The 13,240-nt window shown below is 37.2% G+C and overlaps 1 protein-coding gene across 3 annotated transcripts; it reads right to left on the bottom strand.

The window, feature by feature from the left end:
• Nucleotides 1-632: 632 nt before the first annotated feature.
• LOC144565852 (uncharacterized) lies at nt 633-5,300 on the bottom strand. 3 transcript variants are annotated; one of them, XM_078315699.1, is made up of 3 exons: nt 5,118-5,300; nt 4,480-4,531; nt 633-1,360 (listed from the first exon to the last, which is right to left on the bottom strand). In XM_078315699.1, the coding sequence occupies exon 3, from the start codon at nt 1,331-1,333 to the stop codon at nt 782-784; it is 552 nt and encodes a 183-aa protein (XP_078171825.1). In that variant the 5' UTR covers nt 1,334-1,360; nt 4,480-4,531; nt 5,118-5,300; the 3' UTR covers nt 633-781. The 3 variants fall into 3 exon arrangements, 1 of the variants encoding a protein (XP_078171825.1); XR_013514993.1 differs by having other exon boundaries at nt 633-1,072; nt 4,480-5,300; XR_013514994.1 differs by lacking the exons at nt 4,480-4,531; nt 5,118-5,300 and adding an exon at nt 3,225-4,463 and having other exon boundaries at nt 633-1,072.
• Between the last annotated feature and the right edge of the window lie 7,940 nt (nt 5,301-13,240).

Genomic DNA, 13,240 nt, shown 5'->3' on the forward strand with positions numbered 1-13,240 from the left:
GGCTCCCCGCTATGACGCGATAAACGCTATTTAGAACCTTGGTTAAAATGTATATTAAAATGCTTCAAATCAAGTCTACATAGATTCTTTTAAGAACGAGGATGAAGAACCAGATATGCTGAGAAAGCGATCAACTTGACATCTGATTCTTCATCCTCGTTCCTGCGGATGGCTTCTTCTGCACTTGATGAACTCCCAACATCTCATTCTTCTGACTGGAAGTTGTCAGTTGTTTCCATCTATAGGTCTCCCGTGATCTATTCTTAGTTTCAGCAAACATACAATCCGCGTCCCTCTAATTGTTCTACCATGGCCCATCTGTATAATATTCAGATAAAAAAGGAGAATGTTGCTTAATAATATTTTGTGGTTGTTCTTAAGTATTCATAAAGTTAAATGCTTCAAGCCAATAGTGAATCTCTATTGTGATGTCTCCATTAGTCTCTAATAGTGAGATTATTTAGTTGTCACCTTTTTCGTTCAAAGATCTCAACAAATGATCACAAGACACACATGGCTACTAAATAAGGAAATATCAAACAGGTTAAAGATAGACCATAAACCCACAAACGGGAATGACAAAAATGACACTATTCCTATAATTAAAAAAAATAGACAGGAGACATCAAGCGTTTATCTACCAAAACTTTATTCTGATGTAAATTTATTAGCATAAGCAGATGTCATATGCTGACATGCACAGAATTATCAAATCAATCATCCAAAAACTTGAGCATATCAACAGTATATACCAATCAGTGGGCTATAACTAGACCTCAACTCATAAATGTACATGGCACAAATTGTAGGTGAAGCTATCAAAGTTATCAATAACAATTATTGGCTTCTCATCGCTTTTCACCTCTGTATGCACACTCCCATTTGGAAGAGCGGTTGACAGAGAAGCTGTCACAGGATGGCTTCGCCAAATAGCAACAATTCGACTCTTCAGAGATCTCGAATTAGGATAAGGCAAGGTGGTGGTGACAGAGTGAGCATTGGCTTTGAGTTGTGACGGAACATAGGAGAGAGAGGCCCTGGCAATTAAAGACGAATACTGGATCCTTCGGGGCTGAGGCAACATCAGAACAATTGTATCAAAGTCTGAGCTTTTGGGTGCTTTACCATCAGTTATGGGTACACGTGCATACTTCACTGGGAGACCAGCCGATTCCAAACCTCTGTAGACCTCAAGAGGTGTCTGGACTGATTCCCTTGTTATGTGTTCCCACAGACCACAAATCTTACCACCACCTGTCTCATGCACCACAATTATGGCCCCGCCATACCTTTCAGCTTCACACAAGATATCCTCCTTTAGTCGGGCTTCCATTTTTTCCACTCTCTCTTGCCGAATTCCCTGACATCACCAAAACATATTTTACTGTTACTTATTTGAATACATAGATCTTTTAGGGTCCTGTTCGGATGACCAGGGTTTCATGGGAATTAAGTGGGATTGGATGGAATTTCTTACTTTTTTCCCAACTGCGTTCGCATGGCCTGTTTCTTACTAATGGGTTCCCAACTTTTTTTCCTGCACCGTTCCCATCTTAGTTCATTTTTTTGGGAAAAATTTTATTAGCTCAGAGAGAATTATTTTTTTTCCCATCCTTCTCTCTCCTCAGACTTTTCACTCTACTCACGTGAGCCTATCTGCCACTTCACTTATCTTCTCTCACACGCGCACAACAACTCTTTATATAAGGAGCTTCTATTAAATTCCATTTTTCATTGTGGGACAAGTCAAATGGCTAGTGTCCGGACCAGTTTTTTGTTTTTTTCTTTTACGTATACAAATTATATATAAATTCTTTGTACAAGTCAAGTGGTGTTGTACATAATTACATAATTATAGAATTACAAATTACATTTTTTTTACAAATTACATGCTTATTGATCATCTATGTATACAAATTATTAATTTGTACATGATTATTATTTGTACGTAATTATTTTTGTGCATAATTATTTGTATAGACCAATGGTTCGAATACGGTTGTACATAATTACATAATTATATAAATTACAAATTACAAAAAATTTTGGGTACAAATTACATGCTCATTGATCCTCAATTTTATTTAATTTCATTAATATAATTTTAAAAAAAATTATGTTTACCAAATGTTACAATTTACAACCCATTAAAATATTAAATTTACAATATATTATTGATCTAAATAAATAGATGATGGCTTGATAGTTTTTTTCATTGTAATTTTATATTTAATTACTTTTTTATATTAAACTAACTTTAATTTAATTGGTTAAAATCAATACAGAACAGAACGCTATACTATTCAAAAATAATAATTAAATAAAAAATTATTTATAACTAAACTAAACTAAAACAATTAAATAAATATACATATTTTAAAATAAATAAAGATTTCCCACAATTAATCCCATGATACAAACGGACACTCGTTTTCTCATTTTTCCCATAATTGATCCCGTGCATTCCGTACCCGTGGGTTCCCACTTTTTCAAAAGTGAATTTCTATTCCCATTCCCATTCCCATTCCGTAATCCCATGACATCCGAACACGCCCTTAATGAAAAGCATGGGAATGGGAAAAATAAGAAGGAATCTTCTTGGAAGGTAGACTATAACACCCTAAAAATCCTAAATAGGTAAAACGACATACAATAAAAATACGTGTATAACAACTCCAATACAAAATGTCAAAGTTCCATAAAAAATTATATTCATAATGGATACATAGCATGCATATTAACAGAAAAGGTGGAAAATTCCATTGATCTAACTGTATACTTCAGCATTTTTTTACAAGGGATCTCTTCCTCATAAAGCAGAAAGGGCCTGCCACTAATATAGATGACTGGTTCTTCTCTCATGTTAGACAATCGGAAAAATTTGGAATGTCAATGAGCAAAGCAACTAGCAATCCTAAATATTGTTTGATCCAAGCTTGAATCCAATCTAAAAGTCTGATTTGGCCCAATAAAGTCGAACCACAATTTGAAAACAAAAGTAGGTCCTGAAAATACCCTTGAAAAAGCAGCAGTCAACCAATATTTGAGACCTTGGCTGATAGTGCCCCAGAGTATGAAGTTCAACGAAAATTGTCAAAAATTGGTTTTTGGAGGTGTTATCTATGATCCCTATTTTGGTCAGAGCAGAATTTGTGTCCTGAGTTCACGAAACATCAATAAGAAAAATTGTATCTTCTTCCAGTGCAAGATTAAGAAAAACTTACCGGCCAAAGAGTCTCAAATTTTGGTACTGTACTGGCAAGGACCAGTACCAATATAATGCTGATTGGCACCATCCAATACCATATTTACATAAATACGGAAACAATTGACTCTTGGTTCTCCCTTTATTCAATTGTGCAGATCTACTCAAAATGAATAACAAAATTCAAAGGAGGCTAGGGTTCGGGGTGGATCTTCCTCTTCCCTCCTTTTATCTTCTTTTCCTCTCTCTTTTCTCTCACTCTATCCTCTCTCTCCTTCTTTTTCTTTTTTGAAATGCTTGGCAGTTGGCAGAGGCTGCCAAGGGTCTATCTTCTCTCTCTTTCCCCTCCCCTCTCTTCCCCTTTCACTATCCTTATTTCCTTGTGTAATGGGATGTTTGGTGTGAGATTGAGATCCTCACGCCTTTTACACTTATTTTTATGCGTAACGTTTGTCTTTCTGTGGCTCCGACCTCTACTTTTCCTTTACTTGCTCTAAAACCCTTACCCACTAACCAAAACCATCAAAAGTCACGGGCTTATAAACCGAGTGCTTCTTTTTTGAGAAAGAATATAAAACGGGTGCTTATTCTTACGTTGGAGAAGTTCCACGGCTCTCTGTGTGCTGGAAGTTTTTTTGGATACTGAAGGATAACAATTCCTTATGGACTGCATTTAAGGCCCACATAAATTAGGGGTAGGGGAAGAAACTGCAACTTACACTTATCAATGCTAACATTCCTATTTAAGATTCAATTAACCACAGGAACACAGCTCATCACAGCCCAAAACCTAACACAATATTAATATTGATGAACTATATATATATATATTCAGAACTCAATGGCTATTAATCCATGACCAATTAATAGACAAAGAAATCAACCTTGCATTGCTCACTGGGAGCTAATCTAACTTAATATGTAATAAACCATGCCAACAAAAGTTTCCAGTTAACCTAAGCAAAGAAGGAAAAATCAAGGAAGGACCTATAAATACCAAATATATTCCTATGAGATAAATTATTTACCTTCCTCATTTTTCTCTCTATGAATAGTAAAGAAAGGAGGCGAATTAAGCAATTTCTTCAACAAATTGCAAGCGAATACATATTATACAGGTTACCATGCTTTATAGGGTCACATGGGTGACATGACATATTTCTAACTTCAAAGCATATGTAGAGTAATCTAAAGTTTCGTACGGGTACATATAAAGAAAATGAAATGTTCTTCTAATTAGAACAAACAATCAGGTAGAAGGATGGAATACTCACCAATGAGGCAGTATGCTGACATGCTTGAGAGTCTCATCAGGCTAATCTAGTTCTTCAAAACAAAGCGCATCATATTAGTGTACACAATGGATTTCTCTCTGAGGTGTGTTATCACAACTTTCCGCTTTGTTCTCTTTGAGGTGCATTAGACTTTCTTGCACCCTCTATTGTTAGAGTTGCTATGCATATATTTGGTACTGATCCACCGATCCACCTATATTCACCAGAACATTTCATACCAAGCTTCACTGATCCCAGTGAACAATTTAAATCAAGCTAATCTAGGTTTTCACTAAACAAAGGAGCATTGCAATCCTCTCAGGTAATTAATAACCGACACAAAAATTATTGTCTTTATCTAGCCCACATGAATAGCCATTATGTCTCTATATTGGCCTCAACTGGTACAAATTAGCTCGACGCAAAAAGGGCCTCTAAATCTGATTTGGGTCATCTCCTGTTAGGTCCCTATTAAACCAATCAAATTATTCTCTGCAGAATTTTGTTGAACATCTTGCAGGCATAACCAAAATACAGCCACCAGAAATGCTTTCAATAATACCAACCAGAGGGTTTACAAAGACACCCTATTTGAATCAGTTCTCACCAACTCAAATAAATTACAGCAAGAGAAGTACCATTGGGAGAATTGAGAAGACTTCATCCGCGAGAAAACCCGACTTCAACCGACAAATAGTACTGGGATTGAATTCTTTTCAAGTTTCCATAGATTTAGAGTCGAACTAAAGTCCAGCATCAGCTGCAGTAAACCGCCTTTCTCTCTTTTCTTTCCCCTCTTCATTTTTGTTCTGGTATGAGTGTGAATTGAGAAAACAACGCAAGCTCTCATTACTAGCAAAAAAAAATGATTTTATTATTGAACACAATCATATCACCTAAGGTAACATAAATTTTGAGTTAAGATCTGGATCGTTCAATATACTTTGGCACGAGTATATAAAGAGCACGTGCATTTCACCACGGGCCAGATTGGTCCGGATTCTGATCGTACGGACCAGATTTAAATCAAATATTCTGTTATCTCAGAGGATGGGACTGCCCAGTGCGCGGTTTCTGATGCACGCATAAGAATAGTAACACGTCTCATAGATTTTGAAGTTCCTCCAGATTCTGGTAAGGATTTCATGCATCGTAAGTGCAAAGACTGAAATAATGCTTTATTTCAGCCTATTTATTTGATCTGATAACAATTTTTGTTGTATCTGTTGAATTGATATGGTTTCCTAAAATATTTAATAGTGCCTAAATATGTTGATAAAAATTTAACAAATCTGTTCTTAAAACAAAAGGAATACCTCAAAAAATCTTAACAAATCCTATATCATATGTTCATTAGCAATGCCAATTGACACAAATTTTAAAGAATCTTTGTAAATATTAGATAGGTTTGTTTTTCTTACTGACCCGAACTCAGTTTTGCAAAATCAAATTGTTCTTAGGTGCAATAATCTTCTGCAATGTCGTAGTTACAGAAAATCTCAAAACTAAATTCTAAAAATTAAACTATAAAATGGGTCGAGTTCTCGTACATCTTAGTCATACTCATACTTAGGACCGGTTCTGAAGATTTTGGGTCCGGGGCGGGAGAAAAATTTGAGCCCTTTATATATACAAATTTTTTATGAGATCAGCTAATACACTTCCACAAGTACTTCAACACCATATGCCTATTAAGTCATTTTTGCATTTTTCATAGTTCAAACAGTTGATCCAAACTGTTAAATATGATATCCATATTAAAATGTGATTGGAGACCAAAATATATATTTTTTTGAATTTTTTTACTATTAAGGTAAGTAGAAAATCATTGATACCTATCTTAAAAAATAGTAATTTTTTTTCAAAATAATGTAAAATCTGGTCTCCAAACAATGTAAAAAATAGCTTAAATTCTTACATGCTTATCTTCTTATTTATAAGTTATTTTATTTTAAAAATTGAACTTATTTTTCAAATAGATATTTGAAATCCGAAGGACGACCTTAATTTTTAAATATTAAAGAAAAAAATGAATAAGGAGAATTAGAGTCTAGAGAGTTCCCTGTGGATTGGAAATTAATGTACACGAAGATTTGATAATTAAGATTTCAAATTTGTGTAAAATAAATAGAAGAGTAATTCTTTCCTCCCGTCTACTCTGTTTACTCGGTTAGTGCGCATCTCCGTCTTCTAACGAACTTATGTGGTACCTACTAACTAACCTCCGTAAATACCTTTCTATTTTGAATTTGAACTTCCTTTCCTTTACTTTTTTGAATCTGAGATTGTTAATTGTTAAAGAACAGTAGAAGAGAGAGAAAGATTTTCCTAATATTGATTTTCCATCATCCAATACATTTACAGAGTGGGATTTATATAGCCTTAATGAATCAGGTAAACAATGCTTAACAGACTAGCTAACAACCTTTCTTAACAGTTTTGTCTAATAGATTTACTAACAGTCTACTAACAGTCTTTGACTTTGGTCAAAGCTGTGTTGTGTCTATCACCCCCCTCAAGTCCTGTGTAGATGAAAGAACACAGAGCTTGGTGCGTAAGCTAGTAAATCAAGCAGTACCAAGATTTTTTGTGAGAGCATCAGCCAACTGGTCTTGAGAAGACAGAAAGCGAACAAAGAGGCGACGAGAAGCTACCAAGTCACGAACAAAATGGATATCAACCTCAATATGTTTGGTTCGGGCATGATGAACCGGGTTGGCAGCAAGAAATGTCGCATCGAGGTTATCGCACCACAAAACCGGGGGAGTAATGGGATCAGGAATGAGCTCTTGAAGAAGCGATTGAAGCCAAACGACCTCAGCTGCAACAGCAGCAAGAGCCCGGTATTCAGCCTCGGTGCTAGACAGAGCAACTGTGGGCTGTTTTTTTGAAGACTAGGAAACTAGAGAGTCACCCAAAAAAACACAGTAGCCGGTAGTAGATCGGCGATCATCTGGATTACCTGCCCAGTCGGCATCAGAGAAAACTTGAAGGGAAAGGTGAGAGGAAGGGCGAAGAAGTAAACCAAAGGATAAGGTGCCCTTAAGGTAACGAAGGAGGCGCTTTACTGCTGACCAATGAGTATCTGTTGGAGAATGCATAAAGAGAGAAAGTCGGTTAACAGTAAAGGCAATTTCTGGCCGTGTGATGGTAACGTACCGAAGGGCCCCCACCATACTCCTGTACAAGTGCGGGTCAGAGAAGGGATCTCCTTGAGTTTTAGAGAGTTGAAGTCCACTTTGCATAGGTGTAGAAACTGGTTTGGCCCCCTCCATTTTTGCTCTATGTAAAAGATCAGTAATGTACTGACTTTGAGTGAGAAGAAGACCAGAATCAGTTCTGGTTGCTGTGATGCCCAAAAAATAAGAAAGACACCCAAGGTCTTTGATAGTGAATGTAGCATGAAGGCTTGAGATGAGATGATCGACTAAGGAGGGAGATGTGCCAGTGATAACAATATCATCGACATAAACAAGAAGGTAAACCGCATCACGAGCCGTGCGTTTTATGAAAAGGGAAGAGTCAGATTTTGAAGCTAAAAACCCGAGAGAGGCAAGAAAATCTCTAAGGCGATGAAACCATGCCCGTGGAGCCTGTTTGAGACCGTATAATGCCTTTTTAAGAAGACAAACATGGTTGGGAAAATCGGGGTTGACAAAGTCAGGAGGCTGAGCCATGTAAACAACCTCATTAAGGTCACCATGTAAAAATGCGTTATTAACGTCAAGTTGACGAAGGGACCAACCCTTGGAAATGGCTAAGGATAGAAGGGTCCGAATGGTGACCGGCTTAACCACAGGACTAAAAGTCTCGGTGTAGTCGATTCCCTCTTCTTGCGTGTAACCTTTGGCCACAAGACGAGCCTTAAAGCGTTCAATAGTGCCATCAGCTTTTCGTTTGATTCGGTAAACCCATTTGCATCCAACAATGTGTTGATGATCGGGTGGTGGAACAAGGTCCCATGTCTGGTTTTGGGCAAGGGCATCAAGTTCAAGAGCCATAGCACGTTGCCATTCAGGTGAACTTTTGGCTTGGGTAAAACAGGTTGGTTCTTGCTCAACAGAGGGTGAAGCCGTGTAAGTAACAAAATCTGGAAATTTCCATGTGGCTCTTGTATTGTCTCTAGTTCGAGTGGTCATTTGATGAGTGTGAGTAGAAGAGGCTAGAAGGGGAGAAGAAGGTGGAGGTGATACTTGAGGTGATGGTGAAGGAGGTAATGGAGGTGATGGTGAAGGTGCTGTTGAAATGGGGAGAATAGTTAAGGAATAAAAGAAGAAGGGGAACGCTGTGAGTTTGAGTCTGGTGAAGAAGAAGATATGGAAAAAAGGAAAATTAGACTCATGAAAAATAACATGTCGGGAAATGTATACCCGATTAGTTTGTAAGTGAAGACATTTATACCCTTTATGAATAGAGGAGTAGCCAAGGAAGATACAAGCCAGAGAACAAGGCTCTAATTTGGTTTTGGGCCTTTTGGCATAAGGGCGCAACCAAGGGTAACATAAGCATCCAAGCACTTTAAAGAAAGAATAGTCAGGCTGTTTACTGAAAAGTAGTTCAAATGGTGACTTGAATTTAAGAACTGCTGTAGGGAGCCTGTTGATAATAAAAACGATGCTTTCAAAGATATGATCCCAATACTCAAGAGGGATGGAGGCTTGAGTCATTGAGGCCAAGGAAAGTTCAACAACATGCCTATGTTTCCGTTCAACAATACCATTCTGTTCCGGGGTATAAGGACAAGAAACCCGAAATGTAAGTTCTGGAAACCGGCTCATGATGGGTTTAAACTCAGTGCCACCGTCACACTGTAAGGTCTTGAGGGAAGAAGAGAGAAGATTTTCCACTCGAGCTTTAAAACCCGCAAAAATATCAGCCACTTGGGACTTTGCAGAACAAGTAAACAGCCAAGAAAAACGGGAAAAGTCATCCACAAACAGTATATAAAATCTATTACCAAGTGAGGAGATTACAGGAGAGAGGCCCCAAACATCCACATGCACAAGCTCTAATGGCTTAGAAGCCTTATTTGAAGACAAAGAAAAAGGCAATCGATGAGATTTGAATTTGCTACAAGCATCACACGGTGAATTGAGAGATACAGTAGAGATGAGATTATTCTTCTGTAAGTGGTGAAGAACAGGATAGGAGGTGTGACCAAGTCGATGGTGCCAAAGATCGCCACGAGAAATATCACAGAGAAGTGCAGCAGTACTGGGTAGAAAATAAAGCCCTTGAGAGATGCCACCTTCAAGCAGAACCTTGTGTGTCTTGAGATCCTTAATCACACAGCCAGAATTAGTAAATTCAACAATGACATTATTGTCTCGAGTGAGCCGAGAAATACCAAGTAACCGTTTGGTAATGTGAGGAACATGAAGAACATGGTCAAGAATTAGATTTTGGTGACCAGTAGAGAGAAAAGAAGAGCCAGTGTGAGAGATAGGTAAACCATGGCCATTGCCAACTCGAACTACATCATTACCTTGATAAGGAGTGTAGCTGGTGAGGCAATTCAAGTCGGGAACAATGTGTGAAGAAGCACCGGAGTCAAGAAACCAGTCACTAGTTGGTGAAGAAGCCGGTTGAGTAAGATGTACCTGCGGTGAGGGAGAAGAATCATCATCATACCGGTAGTAGCACTCTTTGGCCGTGTGACCGAATTTCAGACAAATTTGGCATTGCAAAGTGCCAGTATTGCTACGAGGTGCAGTCCCACCATGGCCACCAGAGCTTGTATTGCCACGACCTTGTGATGCAGCCTGAGAATATCCATTCGATCTCCCACGACCCCGACCCCGACCCCGACCCCGACCCCGACCTCCTCTGTAATTGGATTTATTGAGCTGCTGAGAGAGATAAGCAGCAGCCATTTGCTGTTGTGTTTGCCAAGAGAGAGTAGAGAGAAGGGCTGGAGCCAAAACGGAGGAAAGATTTGGAGACGATGAAGAACTGGACCCAATAGGGAGCGGAGTAGGCATGAGCGGAGAAGAGAAATTAACGGGTTTAATAGAGGCATCCGAACCGGCTCCATTTGAATTAAAAGAATTCGGAGGGGCTGTTTTAGAAGAATCGCCAAGGGTTAGATTTGCAGCGTGATCACAGAGAGCTTGAGAAGCAAGCCGCAATTCATAATTGAGAAGGTGGCTGTGAAGTTCAGCAACAGAGAAGGTGGTATTCTGCGATGTGAGGGAGGTTACAAGGGAGTTGTACTCCGGCGGCAGGCCATCAAAAAGGGAAAGTGAGAGATCCTGATCACTGACTTCACAACCAATAGATAGCAACTGAAGAGCAACGGATTTAAGCCGATTGAGATACTCCGTGCAGGATTGATTTCCTTTCTTCAAAGTGTGAAGTTGAAGCTTCAATTCAAGCATCTGAGAGGTAGATTGAGCGGAGTAGGACGAGTGCAACATACGCCAGAGATTAGCGGAGGTCTCACAGCCGATCGCCTGAGGAAGGATATCGGGACCAAGACTAGAAAGAAGCCAGGCAAGAATGAGCTGATCTTGCTGCTGCCGCATGTCAGATGGCAGATCGGAACTGGATGCACCAGGTGAGGCTGTGAGAGTACTCGAAGCAGCGGAAGAAGAAGACTCGAGGAAGGAGAGCAAACCATGGCCTCGAATTACAGGTAAAACTTGCGATTTCCAGAGCAGAAAATTAGATTCAGTAAGCTTTGGATTAATGGAGTAATGAAACTGGATCGGATTGATAACAGTGGGTAGAGGAGAAGCAATTGGGGTAGGATCGGGAAGAGGAGGAGCAGACATGATTGTCTGAGAAAAAAGAGGATACTGGTAAAGTGAGATAGCAGCTCAAGGCGTTTGCCGAGAGGCCTCTGATACCATGTTAATTGTTAAAGAACAGTAGAAGAGAGAGAAATGATCTTCTTAATATTGATTTTCCATCATCCAATACATTTACAGAATGGGATTTATATAGCCTTAATGAATCAGGTAAACAATGCTTAACAGACTAGCTAACAACCTTTCTTAACAGTTTTGTCTAATAGATTTACTAACAGTCTGCTAACAGTATTTGACTTTGGTCAAAGCTGTGTTGTGTCTATCAGAGATGCTTTAATAGAAATTTTGACGCGGTCTCACATCTCTGATTCTGACGCTCTCTCTAATCAAATCTACGATCATATTCTTTTGTTTTCTTGCAATTTCTCATATCTGATCATCAATTTCCCTTCCTGTGAGTTACAATTTCTCTTTTCTCGATGTGTTTTTGTAGTTAATTTTTGTGTTTGGATTGGATATGTGAATAAATGTGTTTAGGATTTGACTAATGATTTACTTGATATGTTTTGATTTGATATGTTATGTACTTGATATGTTAAGCAATAGTATTACGCACTATAAATATAAATACTTGAAAGATATGATATTAATATTTTGAAAGCAACAAATATTTGCAAGCCCAATTGATTAGTTAAAAAAAAAAAATTACTTGAAACCGGTTGATATGTTATGTACTTGAGATGTTAAGCATTAGTATTACATACAATAGTTATAAGTAGAATTAGGGTGTTCTTAAGTTCACCAAGTCCCTTGGTGAACTCAAGTCTAAAATCCGTTAAATTGGTTTCAAATAACGAATCCGAATCATTGAAACCCGCCTACCTTATGAGTGATGCGTCTACATGTAAAAAACAAAAATTTTGAAATTAATTTTGCATAAAATCAAAAGGTCAAAACACATTTAAAAAAATGAATCCATTAAAATTAATTTATTAACCTTCTAATTTTGATTGATTGACTTTATACTAAATTAATTCAAACGTTTAAAATTTTCATATGTAGACACATCCCTCGTAAGGTAGACAAGTTTCAACGGTTCGAATTTGTTATTTAAAGACAATTTGATGGGTTTTAGACTTGAGTTTACCAAAGAGCTTGATGAACTTATGAACACCCTAGTTCTACTCCAATAGTTATATAACTATTTGCAAGACATGACATTAATGCATTGAAGCATTAGTTAAATACTTAGTACAATATGTTAATTAAAAATACTTTACAATATAAATATTCATACTTCAATATATAAATATAAATACTTGTCATATTACATATTAATATTATCAAGCGTCAATTAGAGTCATTTGTAAAAAAAAAAAAATTACATTTTTGGTACAATATGTTGATTAAAAATATTTTACAACATAAATATTCATACTACAATGTGTAAGTATAAATACTTGTCCTATTACATATTAATAAATTCAAGCGCTAACTAGAGTTATTTGTAAGAAAATACATATTTGGTACTATATGTTGATTAAATATATTTTACAACGTAAATATTTATACTTCAATACAGAGATATAAATACTTCAAATTTTAGTTATTAATATATTCAACAAAAATTACAGTGTTGGCACTTGCGTTGGCGGTTTCGCATCCATTTGCGCTTTGCGATTGCGGTCCCCTTTGCGGTTGTTGTTGGAAAACGTTTGCGGTCCTCTCAGATAGTTGTAGTCCAGAGAACATTTGAGGGATTTTCTTGGAAACAATTAGTCACCTGAATTCCAATTTTTTTGCTAATTAACAAAAAATAGTTTTTACTAAAATTTGAATGGAATTCAGAATGCAGCAAATCAGAATTCATTCTATCTTTTATTTCCATTCAATAATACAGCTCAGTTCCTATTAAATACCTACTCCATACTTCCTAAATATAAAACTATATAAAGATTGAAATAAAGTATAAACGCGATACAAATTAATAAATCGTTACTTATGAATTATGA

The sequence above is a fragment of the Carex rostrata genome, chromosome 14 (assembly GCF_964058835.1).
Source record: "Carex rostrata chromosome 14, lpCarRost1.2, whole genome shotgun sequence".
Lineage (NCBI taxonomy): Eukaryota > Viridiplantae > Streptophyta > Magnoliopsida > Poales > Cyperaceae > Carex > Carex rostrata.